The sequence below is a fragment of the Drosophila sulfurigaster genome, chromosome 2L, assembly GCF_023558435.1.
Source record: "Drosophila sulfurigaster albostrigata strain 15112-1811.04 chromosome 2L, ASM2355843v2, whole genome shotgun sequence".
NCBI classification, from domain to species: Eukaryota; Metazoa; Arthropoda; class Insecta; order Diptera; family Drosophilidae; genus Drosophila; species Drosophila sulfurigaster.
The window spans coordinates 21,253,357-21,267,342 of record NC_084881.1 but is presented as its reverse complement, the minus strand read 5'-3'; the positions used below and the strand labels follow the sequence as shown (position 1 = coordinate 21,267,342).

The window sequence follows — 13,986 nt, the reverse complement described above, 5'->3', positions numbered from 1 at the left end:
GAACACTCGAACAAATTATAGATCATAAAAAGCTTATTAATACCCCGCCTTATGGCCTCTTATGATGGCCATTTGGAAAAGCCAAGTGGAAAACCGATTAGCTGTCAGACGAAATTTTTCATTCATCTTTTGTCGGTGCATCCTCATCAGCATCATCAGCTTTTGGTGTTAATTTATTTATTGCTTTGACTGGCGAGAGGCTATCAAAATATTATGCTAGAAATGTTCATCCATTTCGCACGCACACACACACAACACACACACATGTGTGGCTAGACGACTTTAAAAAGCAATAATGGGAAATGCTATCGAACTTTGAGGATTGGGGGAGCAGTGTGCTATAAGAAAAACTTTGGGCAATTCATTTTAATTATTCACGCGACGCCGTTGTTAGATTTTACACTCGCATACCCATATCAACAGCAACAACAACAACAACGAGTACTGCAGACAAGTGAGAGAAAGAGAGAGACACATTGAGAGCAGGGGAGAAAGCGCTTTCCACTTGATTTATGGCCTCGCCTTGACTATGGGCTTCGTATTATGTGATAAGAACATCGAATTGTTATTTATTGCTTTTGTTGCTTGCATTGCGTAATTTTTAGATTGAAATTAATTTAAAGTGCCGCACACAAAACTTGAACAAACTAAGTGAAGCTAACTTTCCAAAGGTGCTTTAAGAAAGTGAAGTAATGAAGAGTTTGCTGCAATGAAACTTCTTAAAGAAGTATATGTTAAATTGTGCTGAAAATGGATATCATTTAATTAGATGCAGTTATGCAAAATTCAGAACATATTCTGAACAAATATTTAATAATTCTCTTAATAAACTTTCAATAAAGCTTCGATTTATATTGAAGAGTTTATCTTGCTGTCACCAAAGTTTGGGCATTAATTAATAATTTTCACAATCGATATATGATATTCCACTTTCAAGTAGAGTTTGTCAATTAATTAAGCAACTTATCTATAATATTTGTGCATTTATTTGGTTTAGCAATAATATGATAAATTCTACACTTATTATCGTTAAATCTTCTTTGATTTTCGTAACTCAATTTTGCTTTCAAAATAATTGTTTTTTCTTTAGCCTTTTTTGTGATTTCATGCCACATTTCTTATGCTGGCCACATTTGCATTCAGCTCCATTTCTTTGTCGCTTTTGATTGGATAACAGAACCGAATAGCTGAACAATAAGTGAACATATTGCAATTGCTACTGTCAATAATATGTGCATATCGATATATCAATAGAGTTCTCATTTCCACACATTAAAATTGCTGCAGCTTTCTGCTCATAAATTTCCCACAGCAAACTGTATGAGAAAGCAGTTGGCGAAAGAGAGGGGAAAGGGGGACTAAAGGGGGCAGCAAACAAATGGTAAAATGTTTTTGGCAAACTGCAATTTACTGCTGTTGCTGCTGCTGCTGCCGCACATCGATGTTGCAGCAATTCTCATGCTCGTCTGTCCTCGTTGATATTTGCATATTTTTCCACTCAAAAGGCAATTGAAATGGAAATGACCAAAAGTAAAGGATGGAGGAAAAAACTATTGACAAACTGCAATACATATTTGGGTTATTTATTTACTGATTTTTCAACAAAAAATAAAAAGACAATAGACTCTGAACTGGACTTGAAATGATTGTGCAGTTTATGCCAAAAGATTGCGCAATCATGCAACTGACCCAATAAAACGGCATCAGCATCACAACAACAGCAACTAAACTTATGCTTATCTCGCGAGACAATTGAACTGAAGGCGAATTTATGAGCTGTGATTATTTGTGCAAAGTGTGGCACAAACTGGAGCTGGACATGTGGCATGTTGCATGTTTGAGGTGTGTCCAGCAGCGTCTCTCTCGATGTCGATGTCTGCCACTTATGAGGCGCACGCATGACTGGCAACTTGCCTGAAAGTCGATGGGCACCCACAACGAGTCTGCTTGCCGCATGTTGCACGTTGCACAGTTGGCAGCGTTGCAGCTATTGTGTCGATACTCTTGTCGGGAAATGTCATTAAAATTGCTCTTCATAAATCACACAGAAGGCAAAAAGAAACATGTTACTCTCTTGCCAAGAGGCAAGCGACAAGACTGTGAGGCATGAGGCAGTAACCAGCAGCCAGCAGCCAGCATTCAGCAGCCCGAGCATAACCTCATTTTATGCTCCATGAACTACGACGCTGCCAGGCAAAAACAACAACAACGAGAGGAAAAGCACGAGAGGAGCCAAGTTTTGTATCGAGACTCTGCGTCTATTGCGTTTGCATTCACTACACTCGGCGATTTTGAGGTTTTGTTCCCAGCTAACAACTCTCCTTCCACTTCCCCCAAAAACATCCTCGTCGTGTGCAGTTGAAGTGAAGTTTGATTGGGAAACTGAACTCTGAGTGCGTTATGATTTCCGAACCGTCTGCAGCTTATGTGCATTGCAGTGAAAGAGACAAATGTGAATAGAATCGATGATGTGCTGCGTCTCCCTTGTTGAGCTCATTTCAAGCATAATGTGTTTGATTCGTGAACAAACTGCAAGCTACTCGCTGGCAAGACAAGCCAGGAAATTGCCATTAGCAGAGCTGTTTAACTAGATGGTGTAGGGATTATTAAAGATCAAAACGCTGCAGGACAAGACGCAATAAGCTGATTAGAATCAGTGCAAAAACTGTGATTCAGAAATTGAGTTTAATGTTGCACAACTTGAAATAACACTTACTTACTACGGGTATTAGTTGCTTTGGCTAAGAGTCCAGCATTTTTGGCCTTCTATGGTCTATTTTGAATATATCAAATATTTTTATTTTGAATATTTTTAGTATTCTTGCGTTACATTAATTCGGTTTATTCTACAATTTTGCACTCTATATGTTGAATATACCATATAGGGCATATATATATTTAATATTTTTGTGGTATATTAATTTGGTATATTTTAAAATTAATACCGCACTGTTGTGCTTTTATTCCAATTAGAGTATAGCACACTCGATTCTAGTTTTCTTACTTGCTTTAAAATTATTTTAACATTTGAAAACTATAAACCAAAATACGTAAATAATGCTGTTACTTAAATCCCCAAACTTTTCATTTCAACTCAGAAATAAATACTATTAAACCATTTTTCTATTTTCCCATATAAATTTCTCTTGAAGTAAGACAAAAGTATAAGTAAAACTTTGGGAATTATTATGGCAAATATTTTGCTAAAGTTTGTTTGGCACAAAGACATCAAGACACCGTGATATGACAACATTGCTTAAACTGAAATAAAACCCCAAGAAAAGAAAACGGAAGCAAAAAGAAGAACTCTAATGCGAGACAGGTAAAACATTGCCAAGACGAAATGAAAACTGAAAATGGTTCAGCAAACTTCTGAAGCACACATTTCGTTTCCATTTCATTCTCTCTCTCTCTCTCGCTCTCTTTCATTGGACTTCCTATATATAGTGTGTCATCAAAAATGCATCACATGCAGCAGCGCATTTGCAACACCTTTTCGTTTGCCCCATTTCTGTTGCACACAGTGTGTTTCTTTTAGTTTTATTGCCATATGATTTCAAGCGAATTGCGTTCGAGAATTTGCCAAGGAACGTGCTCAAATGTGGTATTATGTGTTTAGCTTAAAGTTGGTAAAATGTTTGAGAAAAAACACAAAAAAATCTGCTGTTTATGCTCGCACTTGAAAGAACTTTAAACGGTCAACGGATGTTTAGTCGAGAGCAAAGAAGAAAATGCAGCAATCTGTGAAACATTGTGCGAATTAACTTGGCCAGCAACAACAAACAAAATTTCTAGGGGACACATGCTGAGGCAACGCCTTCGATTTCGATTCGTAGCGATTCGATTCGTTGTGCAAATTGTCTAATGGGGCAGCAGTCGATCTCCTCATCTGCTTGCTCCGCCCTTCCCCCTGTCGACTATCTTATTCATGAAGTGCAAATTGGCAAACGAAAAAAAAGCAAGCAAAAGAAATGGCAAGGCAAGTAGAAGATTTGTGTGGCAAGTCTGGCAGTAACTACAGCTGCAGCAGAGGTGCTTGGCGAGAGACATGCGGAAATAACAAGCATTTAAGTGAATTTAGTGAAAGAACACATCAGCAACAAATCAGCAGGCGACAAACTGGAGGAGGGAAGACTCTGAGTCTGAGTCTGTGATAACCGAAGAGGCCAAAAATAAAACTCGAGCTAGGAAAAGTGTCGGGCAGACCTTCACTTAGTTTGGGGTTAATGTTTGCACATCGATGTTGCCCTCCACCTTCCATCTCCATCTCCTTCTGCTGTTCTGCTGCTGTTTGTTGTTGTCATTTTACACTATTCCACTGTGGCTGGCTTACATGTGCCACAAGAGACTAGACAATGTTTGTGTGTGCTTGGTTGTGGCAGGAAATGGCAAATATAAATCGTTGAGAGCTGCGACGGATTTGTGGATTTGTGGACGGGCAACAACAACAGCTGGCATCCACAACAGCAAAATCTCTTTGACATTGGACATTGCCTTTTTGCAGCATTGAACTTTGCTATTCAAAACTTGTGGCAGCTTTGACAGAAACAAATCGCCAGCTAACTGAACCAATGACTTGGAAGAGATCCCACTTGAAATTATGACATGCAATTAGCAAAGATTTGCTCAGCGCTTAAATAAACAAGAGACTCTTTTTAACTACAAATTCTAAACAATTTTTGAATGCAGCTGATAAGTGCGACAAGATAATTACATTTTTATATAATCGTAGTACTTTTATTATGTTGAAAATATGTTGCTTAAAAGTAGTTTTTTTTATTATTTATGTTAAGCTAAAAATATATTTTAAAAAGTATTTTAAATATTTAATTGGAAGTTCAAAATATGTTACAGTTTCCTACTAAATCTATAAGTAATTGAGTAATTCTCAATTTATATTTTCTTGTGCTCTCTTTAAATTTGTATATTTCTATATAAAAATTAAAGAGGTTTTCAATTCATTTTTATACAGATATTTTTATGAATTTAAATTAAAAAGATATGCTGTGTTTGACTTCATTTATTGCAATGCAAATTTGAAAACTTTCTGTTATAAATTAACGCAATTTTTGGGTTAAAATTGTGGCCGAAAAGTGTTTAAAACTTGCCAACGAAAATGCGCCAAATACGAGTATTTGCAGTCTGCTAACTGTTTGTTGTTGGTTGGTTTTATTCATTCAGTTGCTCCATACTGCGGTTGCATGCCACACGCTGATTGCTGATGCACTTGGCCCGCGAGTTTATTAACTGTGCTCGGCACAATGCGAATGGCCAAAAGCAACGCGATTAAAATGCAATCGGGCGTCTGACGATGCACAACAACGCACAACAATCGCAAATCTACATTGGCATTGGCAGCATCGGCATTGCAATCGCAGCTGGTCCCCAAAATATGCGAACTGCGAGCAATAATAGGGATTCGAAGTTTTCTAAAGGGAAGGGGAGGAGGATGAACATTTCACAAACAGACCAGACACAGCAGGAATGCTGCCAATCAAAGCAGAGAGAGACAGGAGGGCACAGACATGTTGCAGTCAAACGGTGGCAATCGCAATTGCCCATCGGGACTCTCTTCTTCATCCTCACTCTGTGATCGTTTGATTTGTCAAATAATTTCCCTTTCTGGCCGCTGCCATTGTTTGTGCATGCCTTCCTTGTCTTTGATTTCATTTGAGCAATAAACGCATAATTATGGACAATAATTGCATTAGCAAATATGTTGCAGTTAGCCAAAGGCCGGACCCATAATTATGCACATAATTTTCCGTTAATTGTTGCTGCAAATATGCAACCGAAAACGACTTGGACTTTGCCACTTAGCTTACAGCTATCTCATTAAAGGCGTTAACTCGACTAATGAATGAGGCCTAATGTGTGGTAATTTAAACACTTGGCTTAAATAGCTCAATGAATCCCATTCACAATCACGAAGAAATGTGAGTACTTCTGTAGTCAGTTTTATTCACTTGAAGGCACGATTCTGGCTGCTCAGTGGCTGCTCCTTCAGCTGCTTTTTTGCAGGATAAGTGAATAACATTAAATAAACAAACAGGCAAAAAGACGAAGCAAACAACTCACATGCCAGCAACAGCACAAAAAGACTACAAACTGATGCAGTGCGCACAAATCAACAATAAAAAAATAGAAGATAAAATTCAACACAATAAAAAAATTTGAAGCTGACACAACGAATTTCGAATGCGCTGCAATTTGAAATAAAATTAAAAGCTATACTTTAAAATTGACGAAAAGTACAAGTACTTAAAAGAAATACCCAAATTATTAAAAATGTCAGACACAAAATTTAATAATTCATAATAATAATAAAGTAAATTTCATTAGTATAATTTTGAAGTTGTTTAAACCCAAATTTAAGTGGAGAAATTAAGTTTTTAAATATGTTTAACAACAGCATTATTCACTGTATACAAATTTAATCTTTTATATTTGTGTATATAAAGCACTATCATTCATTTTTTAACATTAAGTTCAAAGTATCCTACATTTAGAGTACTTTCTAAAGAAATCAACAATCAAAAGCTGAGGCAATGCAGAATTGTGCTTTGTTGTTTTTGGTTTTTTGTGTGTGGTTTGTTTCTCATTCTTTTCTTTTGTATTTGTTTTCCTTTTTTCCTCATGTAGAATTTGTTGTTGTGCTGAGCATGAAGTCTGATGCATTTGATAAGCGGCACGTACCACACGCCAAAAAGTATGCTACACAATTTTCATTCGCTTTGTTAAGCGAAGCAGAGAATCACTTGCCGCTCTCCTTCTCTCTTTCGCTCTCTCTTGCTCCCATTCTCTCACTCTGGCAACTGATTTCGACTACTTTATTATCTAATACATACACAAGAGGTAAATGTAGAATATAATGCATTTGCCACTTACACACAGAAACACTCACATAGAAAGAGACGTAGACAGGTGTATGAACAATGAGCATCATAGCAAATGGCGGTTGTTACATACCTGCAAAAAGAGGAAAAGCAAGAAAAATAGTGGAACATTAGTATAAAATCTTTACAAACAAACTCGGGCAGCCAGGCAGGCAGTTTCTGCTTTTGGCTTTGGCTTTGCCAATTGCATTAGAATTTAAGATAAGTTAGGGAATATGTTGTGCAGAGAATGGGAATTGTGTGTAGTATTGCGTTTCCATTTTCTACACAATGTTTATTGTGTGTGCATCCCAACTTGTTTACCAAACTTTATTACAACTTGGCAAACAGTCATCGTTGGCGTCGTCGTCGCCTTTGTAGTAGTCGTTGCTTTACTTCCAAACTGATTGCAGTTACAATCAGTTTGCCAGGTGTGCAGTTACTACAAGTAGTATCTATGTATCTACATTTGCAACACACACACACGCATCGAGATACATTGTTCATGTTCACATTGTATTGTGTAAGTTGCAACATGGCAAAGCATCTGCTGGAATTCTCTGCGAACAAAGTTAAGTGAATCGGAGAGGCATATAATTCAACTCGAAGTTGTTAAACTAAAAGCCATACTAAGTAGGCAATGATTAAGTTAACTGAAATTGAAGTTGGCCAATTTAGGTAATAATAATGTTGCTATATTTCAACATTATTAATTTGAAGTTATAAATATATACTTATCCATTTTCAAGCTTCGTCATAAAGTTGCTTCAAATTAGACACTAAATTTAAAGGAAATTGTTATGCAGCTAAAAAAATTGTCTAGAAAATCGACTAAAATATGGGCTAAGCATTTTATATTTGTAAGCTGCAACATAAAATCTGTTACTTTATAGAGCACAACCCCTTTTTGTTGTACTAGAATCTCCTCTTTAAGCTGTGGCCATTTTGTCAAATCATTATCCCAAACCCGAAGCCAAAAAAAAAGTGTGCTGAAGCATAAAAAATCAATAGATCGAAAATGTCATAAGTGATTTCCGCTACCGGTTGCTCTCGATTCATTTCATTCAAGCGTAAAATAATTTTGTAAAAATATTTACACAGTTCGTGACGGGGAGAAAAGTAGTAGAAAGAAGTGAAATTTTTTGAAGAGCTAATGGGCAAGCCATGTTTCTCTCTCTCCCTCTCTCTTTCTCTTGCTGCTTGCGCTTGAATGCCTCGCAGCAATGCTCGTTCATATATTTGAGACGCCCACACGGCAAATGGCGTACATCAGTGTCAGCTTAAGACTCGTAGTGTTGCCACCAAATCACACAGAGATCACACGCAAACACACACACGTCTGCATACTTCTAAGATGGCGCATAAATTCCAGACGTTGGCGCTTTGGTGATTTGTGCTGCATACTCTTAGACCACATCAAACATGGAAACTGAAGCTGAAGATGGCGGAAGTGGGAAGTCTGGGGCATTAAGCATACTTGAAGTGTGTATGTGTGTGTGTGTGCACTGGCTGAAGGTAAAGAAAAAGGATTTGGGGAAAACTTTCACGCCCTGGACGAGAAGCTGTCGGATCGGGGCAAAAATATGAAAAGTCGCCTGCCAAGTCATTTTTAGATATGAGTCGGGTTCATTGCTGGGTAAAGTCTCTCAGCCTCAATTTCTCTCAGCTTGTGGCCCATGTGGTTTATCCGAGTATGACAGCTGCTGCTTCCTGTTTTATTTTACGCTTTTTCTCGCTTTTTTTGTTTTTACGTGTGTGGTTTTTCACTAGTGACAACCACGTGTAATGCAATTATATTGAGGTAGGTTTTTATCTATATAAATATATATATATATATATATATTCGCAACTTTCATTCCACTTCTCCCTCACACACACACATATTTTGCACTTTATAAAATTGATGGCATATCTTTCGAATGATGTTGAACAGCTGCAGACAGCTTTTTGGCTTGACTATCGATTATGCCAACTTTGGGCCATATCAAAGTGTAAAACATCTGCAATCAGCAGATGAAATTTTAGCGTTCTGCACTCTGTTTAACTTAGCAATTACGATAAGTGAATTCTGTATAGAAAATGCAAGTATAAAATGCAGCTCAGCTGCACTTATATTTCTCAGCTCAAAGTTAAACTCTAAAATACCTTTTACTGCAATTCACAAGCTACACACACAACCTTAAATCCTCGGCATTACAGCAACAGGCAGCCAAGATAATTGCCAAACTTTATTAACGAATACGAAAATTTGGGGAAATGGGAAGACAGTCAACGTTCAAAGGCAGCAGCTAAATAAAAGGAGTTTGTGTATTGCGCGTCCATGAATATGAAATGAACTCGACTGCTGGACAACTTAGGTGAAGGTGGAGGAGAAGGAGAAGGAGAAGGAGAAGGAGAAGGGAACTTGTCTGGTCTGGTCTGTGCATTGCTAGGACAGCAACAGTGACCCCAAAAAGTGTCCTGGGGGCTGTGGAGTGTCATAAACAACAATTTATGTGCTTTAATGAAAATTGGTTGAGAGGCTCGTTTGGCGTTTTTAGACAGCGCAAATAAATTAAGTCGCCTTTTCGAGTGAGAGAGAGATTCTGCTTGGGCTTGGCTAAAAATGCAAATGGTGGCGGCTTTGGACATGTTAACACCTGCCTGGACAACCCCCAACAATAACAACAACAACAACAAAATAGAGAAACTGCAAATACAAATTTTATGCGACTCGCGGGATTTGTAAAAAAAACAGGAGAAAAGAATCGGAGGGGACAACAGGGGGGGAAAAACGAAAATAATTTTAAGAGTTCATAAATTTGCACAGCGACACGTGAAATTTGTCAGTGAGGCGGCATTTTTATGCAAATCGTTTGGCGTTTGGCGAAATGTGAGCGAAAGCGAAATGAGAATCAGGCTGCCATAACAAAAACGCATATGGAAATTTTATGCAAATTCGCCATTGTAACTGCAATTTGTAACAAATTTCAACGTGAAATTGTTTGAAAACCTCACACGCACACATCCAGATATGGAATGAGTATGTGTGTGTGTGTGTGCTTTGAGCTGCGGGCAAATAAACATAGCATACTTTTTTGGGTAGTCGGCAAACTGAGCAAATTTAATTTGCTGTGCGGCAGAAAATCAAATTGCATAAATGTCAATTTCATTCGTTTAGAGAGTGAAAGAGAACACGATGAGGAAGTGGTTGATAGAGAGAAAAAGTGTGCTCCAAAGTGGCGTCTCTTTTATTTGAATTGCCTGCCAGCGGCAAGTTAGACGCACAGACAGTTTAAAGGAGTTTGTCGCATTTAAAGAGCTCAACTTTCAACTCAATTTCCTACGCCAATTTGACCAAGAGCACTTTAAAAATTGCTAGCTGAGCTGGAGAAGGAACTGCAACAGAAGCTGACCAAATATTTTGATTACTTTTGCACATTGGCAACACTTCAAAGTGTGCCGCTCGTCCCTCGTAGTCGAAGAAACTCTAGCATATTTTCAAAATAAATATTATTGTAGTAAAGTTGTCGGCGAATTTGTCGCAAATGATAAGGACACTCGAGCGAACGAGGAAGCGCAAGACATTCTGAGGATGTCACGGCACACTGTCAACGCCACTGTGCTTGTTCGTTTCCTTGTTCATCCTCTTGTTGCCAGGAAGTGCGGAAGTGCAGTGCCGTCTGTCGACAGAGCAGAGGAGCTGCCAGCCTGCCTGCCTGCCTGTTGATGACACTTTGATGTTTGGCCAAAAAACTTGGCAAAAATCCTTTGCTACTACAGCAACTGCTGCTGCTGCTGCTACTGCTCGGCTCTTTAATTAATGTGGCTGAGTGCAATGCGTGTGCTGGTTATGCGCCTAAAAGCAGGCTATAAACAGCAGATGTCGGATGAGCAGAGCAGAGCAAAAGGCACGCAGAAGCTCTTAAGAGCAAAGCGAACACATCATAATCAACAGTCCAAGGCGAACAACATTTGCTACCATAAAACTTGGCCAAAATGTTGCCAAGCTCCTCTCCCACTCTCTCTCTCTCTGCTGCTCTCTGCTAAACGGGCAAACTGTCTGCACTTAATGGAAAATGTCAGTTTGCCTGCAGCGTCAAAGGTTTTATTGAAGTTTCCACTGAAGCAACCAACCAACCAACCACATTGTGCGTCGCCTTCAACTACCTTTTTCACTCCCTTCACATACTTTTGCTTCCGTCTTTCTCTTTGACTGTCTTGTTGTCTCTCTTGTGGCCAGCAGCCAGCAGCTTCGCCTGTTAAACTTAACGAACCGGAAGCGCTAAAAGTGAAGCAGCCTCTCAAATGGCCAAGACAGTCATCCTTTCTTCGTCTTGGCAAAAGTGCGGAAATCTGATGATCTGACGAGCAAACTGTTATTTGAAATATTAGATAGTCTCTTTTTTTTTATACAACTGCAATATATTTAAATTGCTCGCTCGTTTGCTACACAAGTACGCGATTTCAGTGTTCAATGACACCTGCTGAAAGAGAGGCATCATAATTTGCCAGAGAGTAATGACGACAACAGTTGTTGTTCTTCTCAAGCAAATAAATATAATGAGCGTGCCATAAATTTTCAAACGACCACTTAATGATCTCATTTAAAATGCACTTGATATTTGTATACTAAATGTCAGTAGTAACTTCATATTTTCTTTAACAGCAGCTACTGCTTTTCTTTAGGTACCAAAATCTTGTTAGAAAATAGTTGGATTGATAAATATGATAATATACGAATTTTGTAATTAATTCTTCATACAGTTTTCTACTGCAGTCTCTAAATTTGTATATTTTGTAAGCTATAACAAGTCTGCTTAGAGAATTTCATCGAAGCTTTGGTTGAGTTCTCTCTCATTCATTTTCACAACTTCGGAGCAAATTTCAACATCAGTCATTAATATTTTAAATCTTGCCACACAATATTATTTTGCTTTCAACTCTTTCAAATATGAATACCAAAATTAAGACATTGAATAAGGCAGTTGGAAATGGACTGACACCGATTACCAGATTGACAACAGATATTCCCGGCAATAAAGTAACACACGACAAGAAGATCTACAGCTCGATGTTTGAGATCTTTGGCCGTGTGCAAGGCAAGCTACAAAAGAAACTAAATACTTAATGCAATTGTAATTTTCTTCGATCTTTTCTTCAGGAGTTTACTTTCGTAAGCACACTTTAAATAAGGCCAAGGAATTGGGTCTCAATGGCTGGTGCATGAATACACAAAATGGCACCGTCAAGGGCATACTCGAGGGACCGCAAGATTTAATCTCTGAAATGTGAGTGGCTCTCTGCTTAAGAGTAGCAGCTACTAATTTGATTTCCTTAGGAAACTGTGGCTGCAACACAAAGGCAGTCCACGCTCCATCATTGAGAAGGCAATTTTCACACCAAACGAACCAATTGCCAACTACAATTTCCATTCGTTTACCGTGCGACGTTAGGCGACATCTTTTCCCCCAACTGTCTCTGTTTCGATTTCCCGCTGTGCAATTAATTCTAAATATACATAGAACATATGTCAGAAGACTAAATCATTTGCGTTGCTACGTGTTGCCACGTCCAACTTTTTTTTTATTGTAATAATACTTTTGGTCAGGCCACAAATGTCGAAAGTTGTGCGGGAAGCAAAAAAAAAACTTTTCCCACAGCTTCTGGGAATTGGCCTGACAATTGCTTTGGACACGCGTTCAACTCCCATTTGGAGTCCAATTAGTTTGCCAACTATCGAAAGAAAGAAAAAACGCCACAAAAATGGGGCGCCATCTAATATTTGTGCAGCATTTGACAAAATACGCATTGACAACAAATTGTCAGAACAATTTCAATTTACTCGCGCAGCCATCAAAATAAATATTTTTCCCTCGCTTGAAAAGTTTACAGCACTTTTGCCAATTTAGCGACAAATATTGTTGCAAGTTAAAAACAAAAATAAACAAAAAATTTGCATAAATAAAAGTTTTGCGAGTTTGCAACGTAACAGTTGGCGCTTGACAGCAATTAAAAAAGGCCGCGCACCATTTGGTTTGCCTTTGGCAAGGGAATATCTCTCTCAACTCCTGACTTTTACGTTACTTTCGTTATTTTTTTTAGCCGTCTGGCACTTTATTATAAACTGTTAAAACCACAACTAATTGCAAAAACAAACAAGAGCTTTGTAGAAAATTGAAATATTTTACAGACACATTTATTAAAAATAAAAAGTAGAACCAAATTTGTTGTATTGTCGTAAATAAACTACCAAGTGTTTTTGTTTCCATTCCAAATACCAGTTGTAACAATTTACTTAATCACAATGGCTGCTCTGATTACAGTTGTTGTTGTTGTTGTTGCTTGCTCCGATATCGTACTGTTGCATTTCTTCGAGGTCTCACACGATCTCGGCTCAACTCCTGCTTCAGCAGCTGCTTGAAGAGCAACATTTTGCGCGTTGTCTCCGCTGTGCCAGCTGCTGAGCTAAACTGTATGCCAGGATTTGGGCGAGATCTAAATACAATACTAAAATAACATTTCAATACATATTTTTATACTTTTACGTACTTTACACTTTTGTCAGCCATTTTTAGACCTCGAAATGTATTCTATACCTATTTCACTCGGTAGTGTTTACGCACGGAGAATTTTGATAAAAGTATGAGAACTACAAAACAATAAAGGAAGCTAATTTATAAATACATTTTTGGAGTTTAAGCCAAGCCTACTTTGCATACATTTAACAGTCAAAATAAGCCTTGTACTGTCATAACCTTTTAACCGAAAAAAGGAGAAAAAATGAAGTCATTAAATTTCATAATTTGTATTTGGAATACAAAACAGGCAAAACGGCAAAGCAGCACGCAAACAGATAAAAGCAGCCGACAAACAAGAAGCCTGAAATGGAAGGAGATGGCAGGAACCAGGGCAAGTTTCGACAGCGCCGATAATCAATTCCGTTTCCGCTTTTGTTGCTGTTGTGTAGCGTGCGTGACCCCAAAATATGCATAACATATACATACATATAACGTGGAGCACACATCAAATTATTGTAATCATATTGTGGCACGAGCCAAACAAACTAAAAGCCATGGATTAGCTAGAGAGCTGCTACATTTTGGGGCAAAGGAGCGAAGAACGCCCCGCG

General features: G+C 38.2%; 3 protein-coding genes and 1 long non-coding RNA gene across 7 annotated transcripts in view; 2 read left to right on the top strand and 2 right to left on the bottom strand.

The window, feature by feature from the left end:
• Nucleotides 1-13,986, bottom strand: part of LOC133843547 (E3 ubiquitin-protein ligase TRIM9) — a 101,544-nt gene that overhangs the window by 39,621 nt on the left and 47,937 nt on the right. The window lies entirely within an intron of this gene.
• Nucleotides 3,056-4,816, top strand: LOC133850697 (uncharacterized). The gene is made up of 2 exons (XR_009895683.1): nucleotides 3,056-3,322; nucleotides 3,448-4,816. It is a non-coding gene; the product is annotated as an uncharacterized LOC133850697 (long non-coding RNA).
• On the top strand, nucleotides 11,991-12,400 carry LOC133850122 (acylphosphatase-1). The gene is made up of 2 exons (XM_062286113.1): nucleotides 11,991-12,145; nucleotides 12,196-12,400. Exons 1-2 carry the CDS (start codon nucleotides 12,081-12,083, stop codon nucleotides 12,308-12,310), a joined length of 180 nt encoding a protein of 59 aa, XP_062142097.1. The 5' UTR covers nucleotides 11,991-12,080; the 3' UTR covers nucleotides 12,311-12,400.
• Nucleotides 13,021-13,565, bottom strand: LOC133850121 (uncharacterized). Its single transcript, XM_062286112.1, has 2 exons — nucleotides 13,407-13,565; nucleotides 13,021-13,352 (listed from the first exon to the last, which is right to left on the bottom strand). The coding sequence occupies exons 1-2, from the start codon at nucleotides 13,424-13,426 to the stop codon at nucleotides 13,175-13,177; spliced, it is 198 nt and encodes a 65-aa protein (XP_062142096.1). The 5' UTR covers nucleotides 13,427-13,565; the 3' UTR covers nucleotides 13,021-13,174.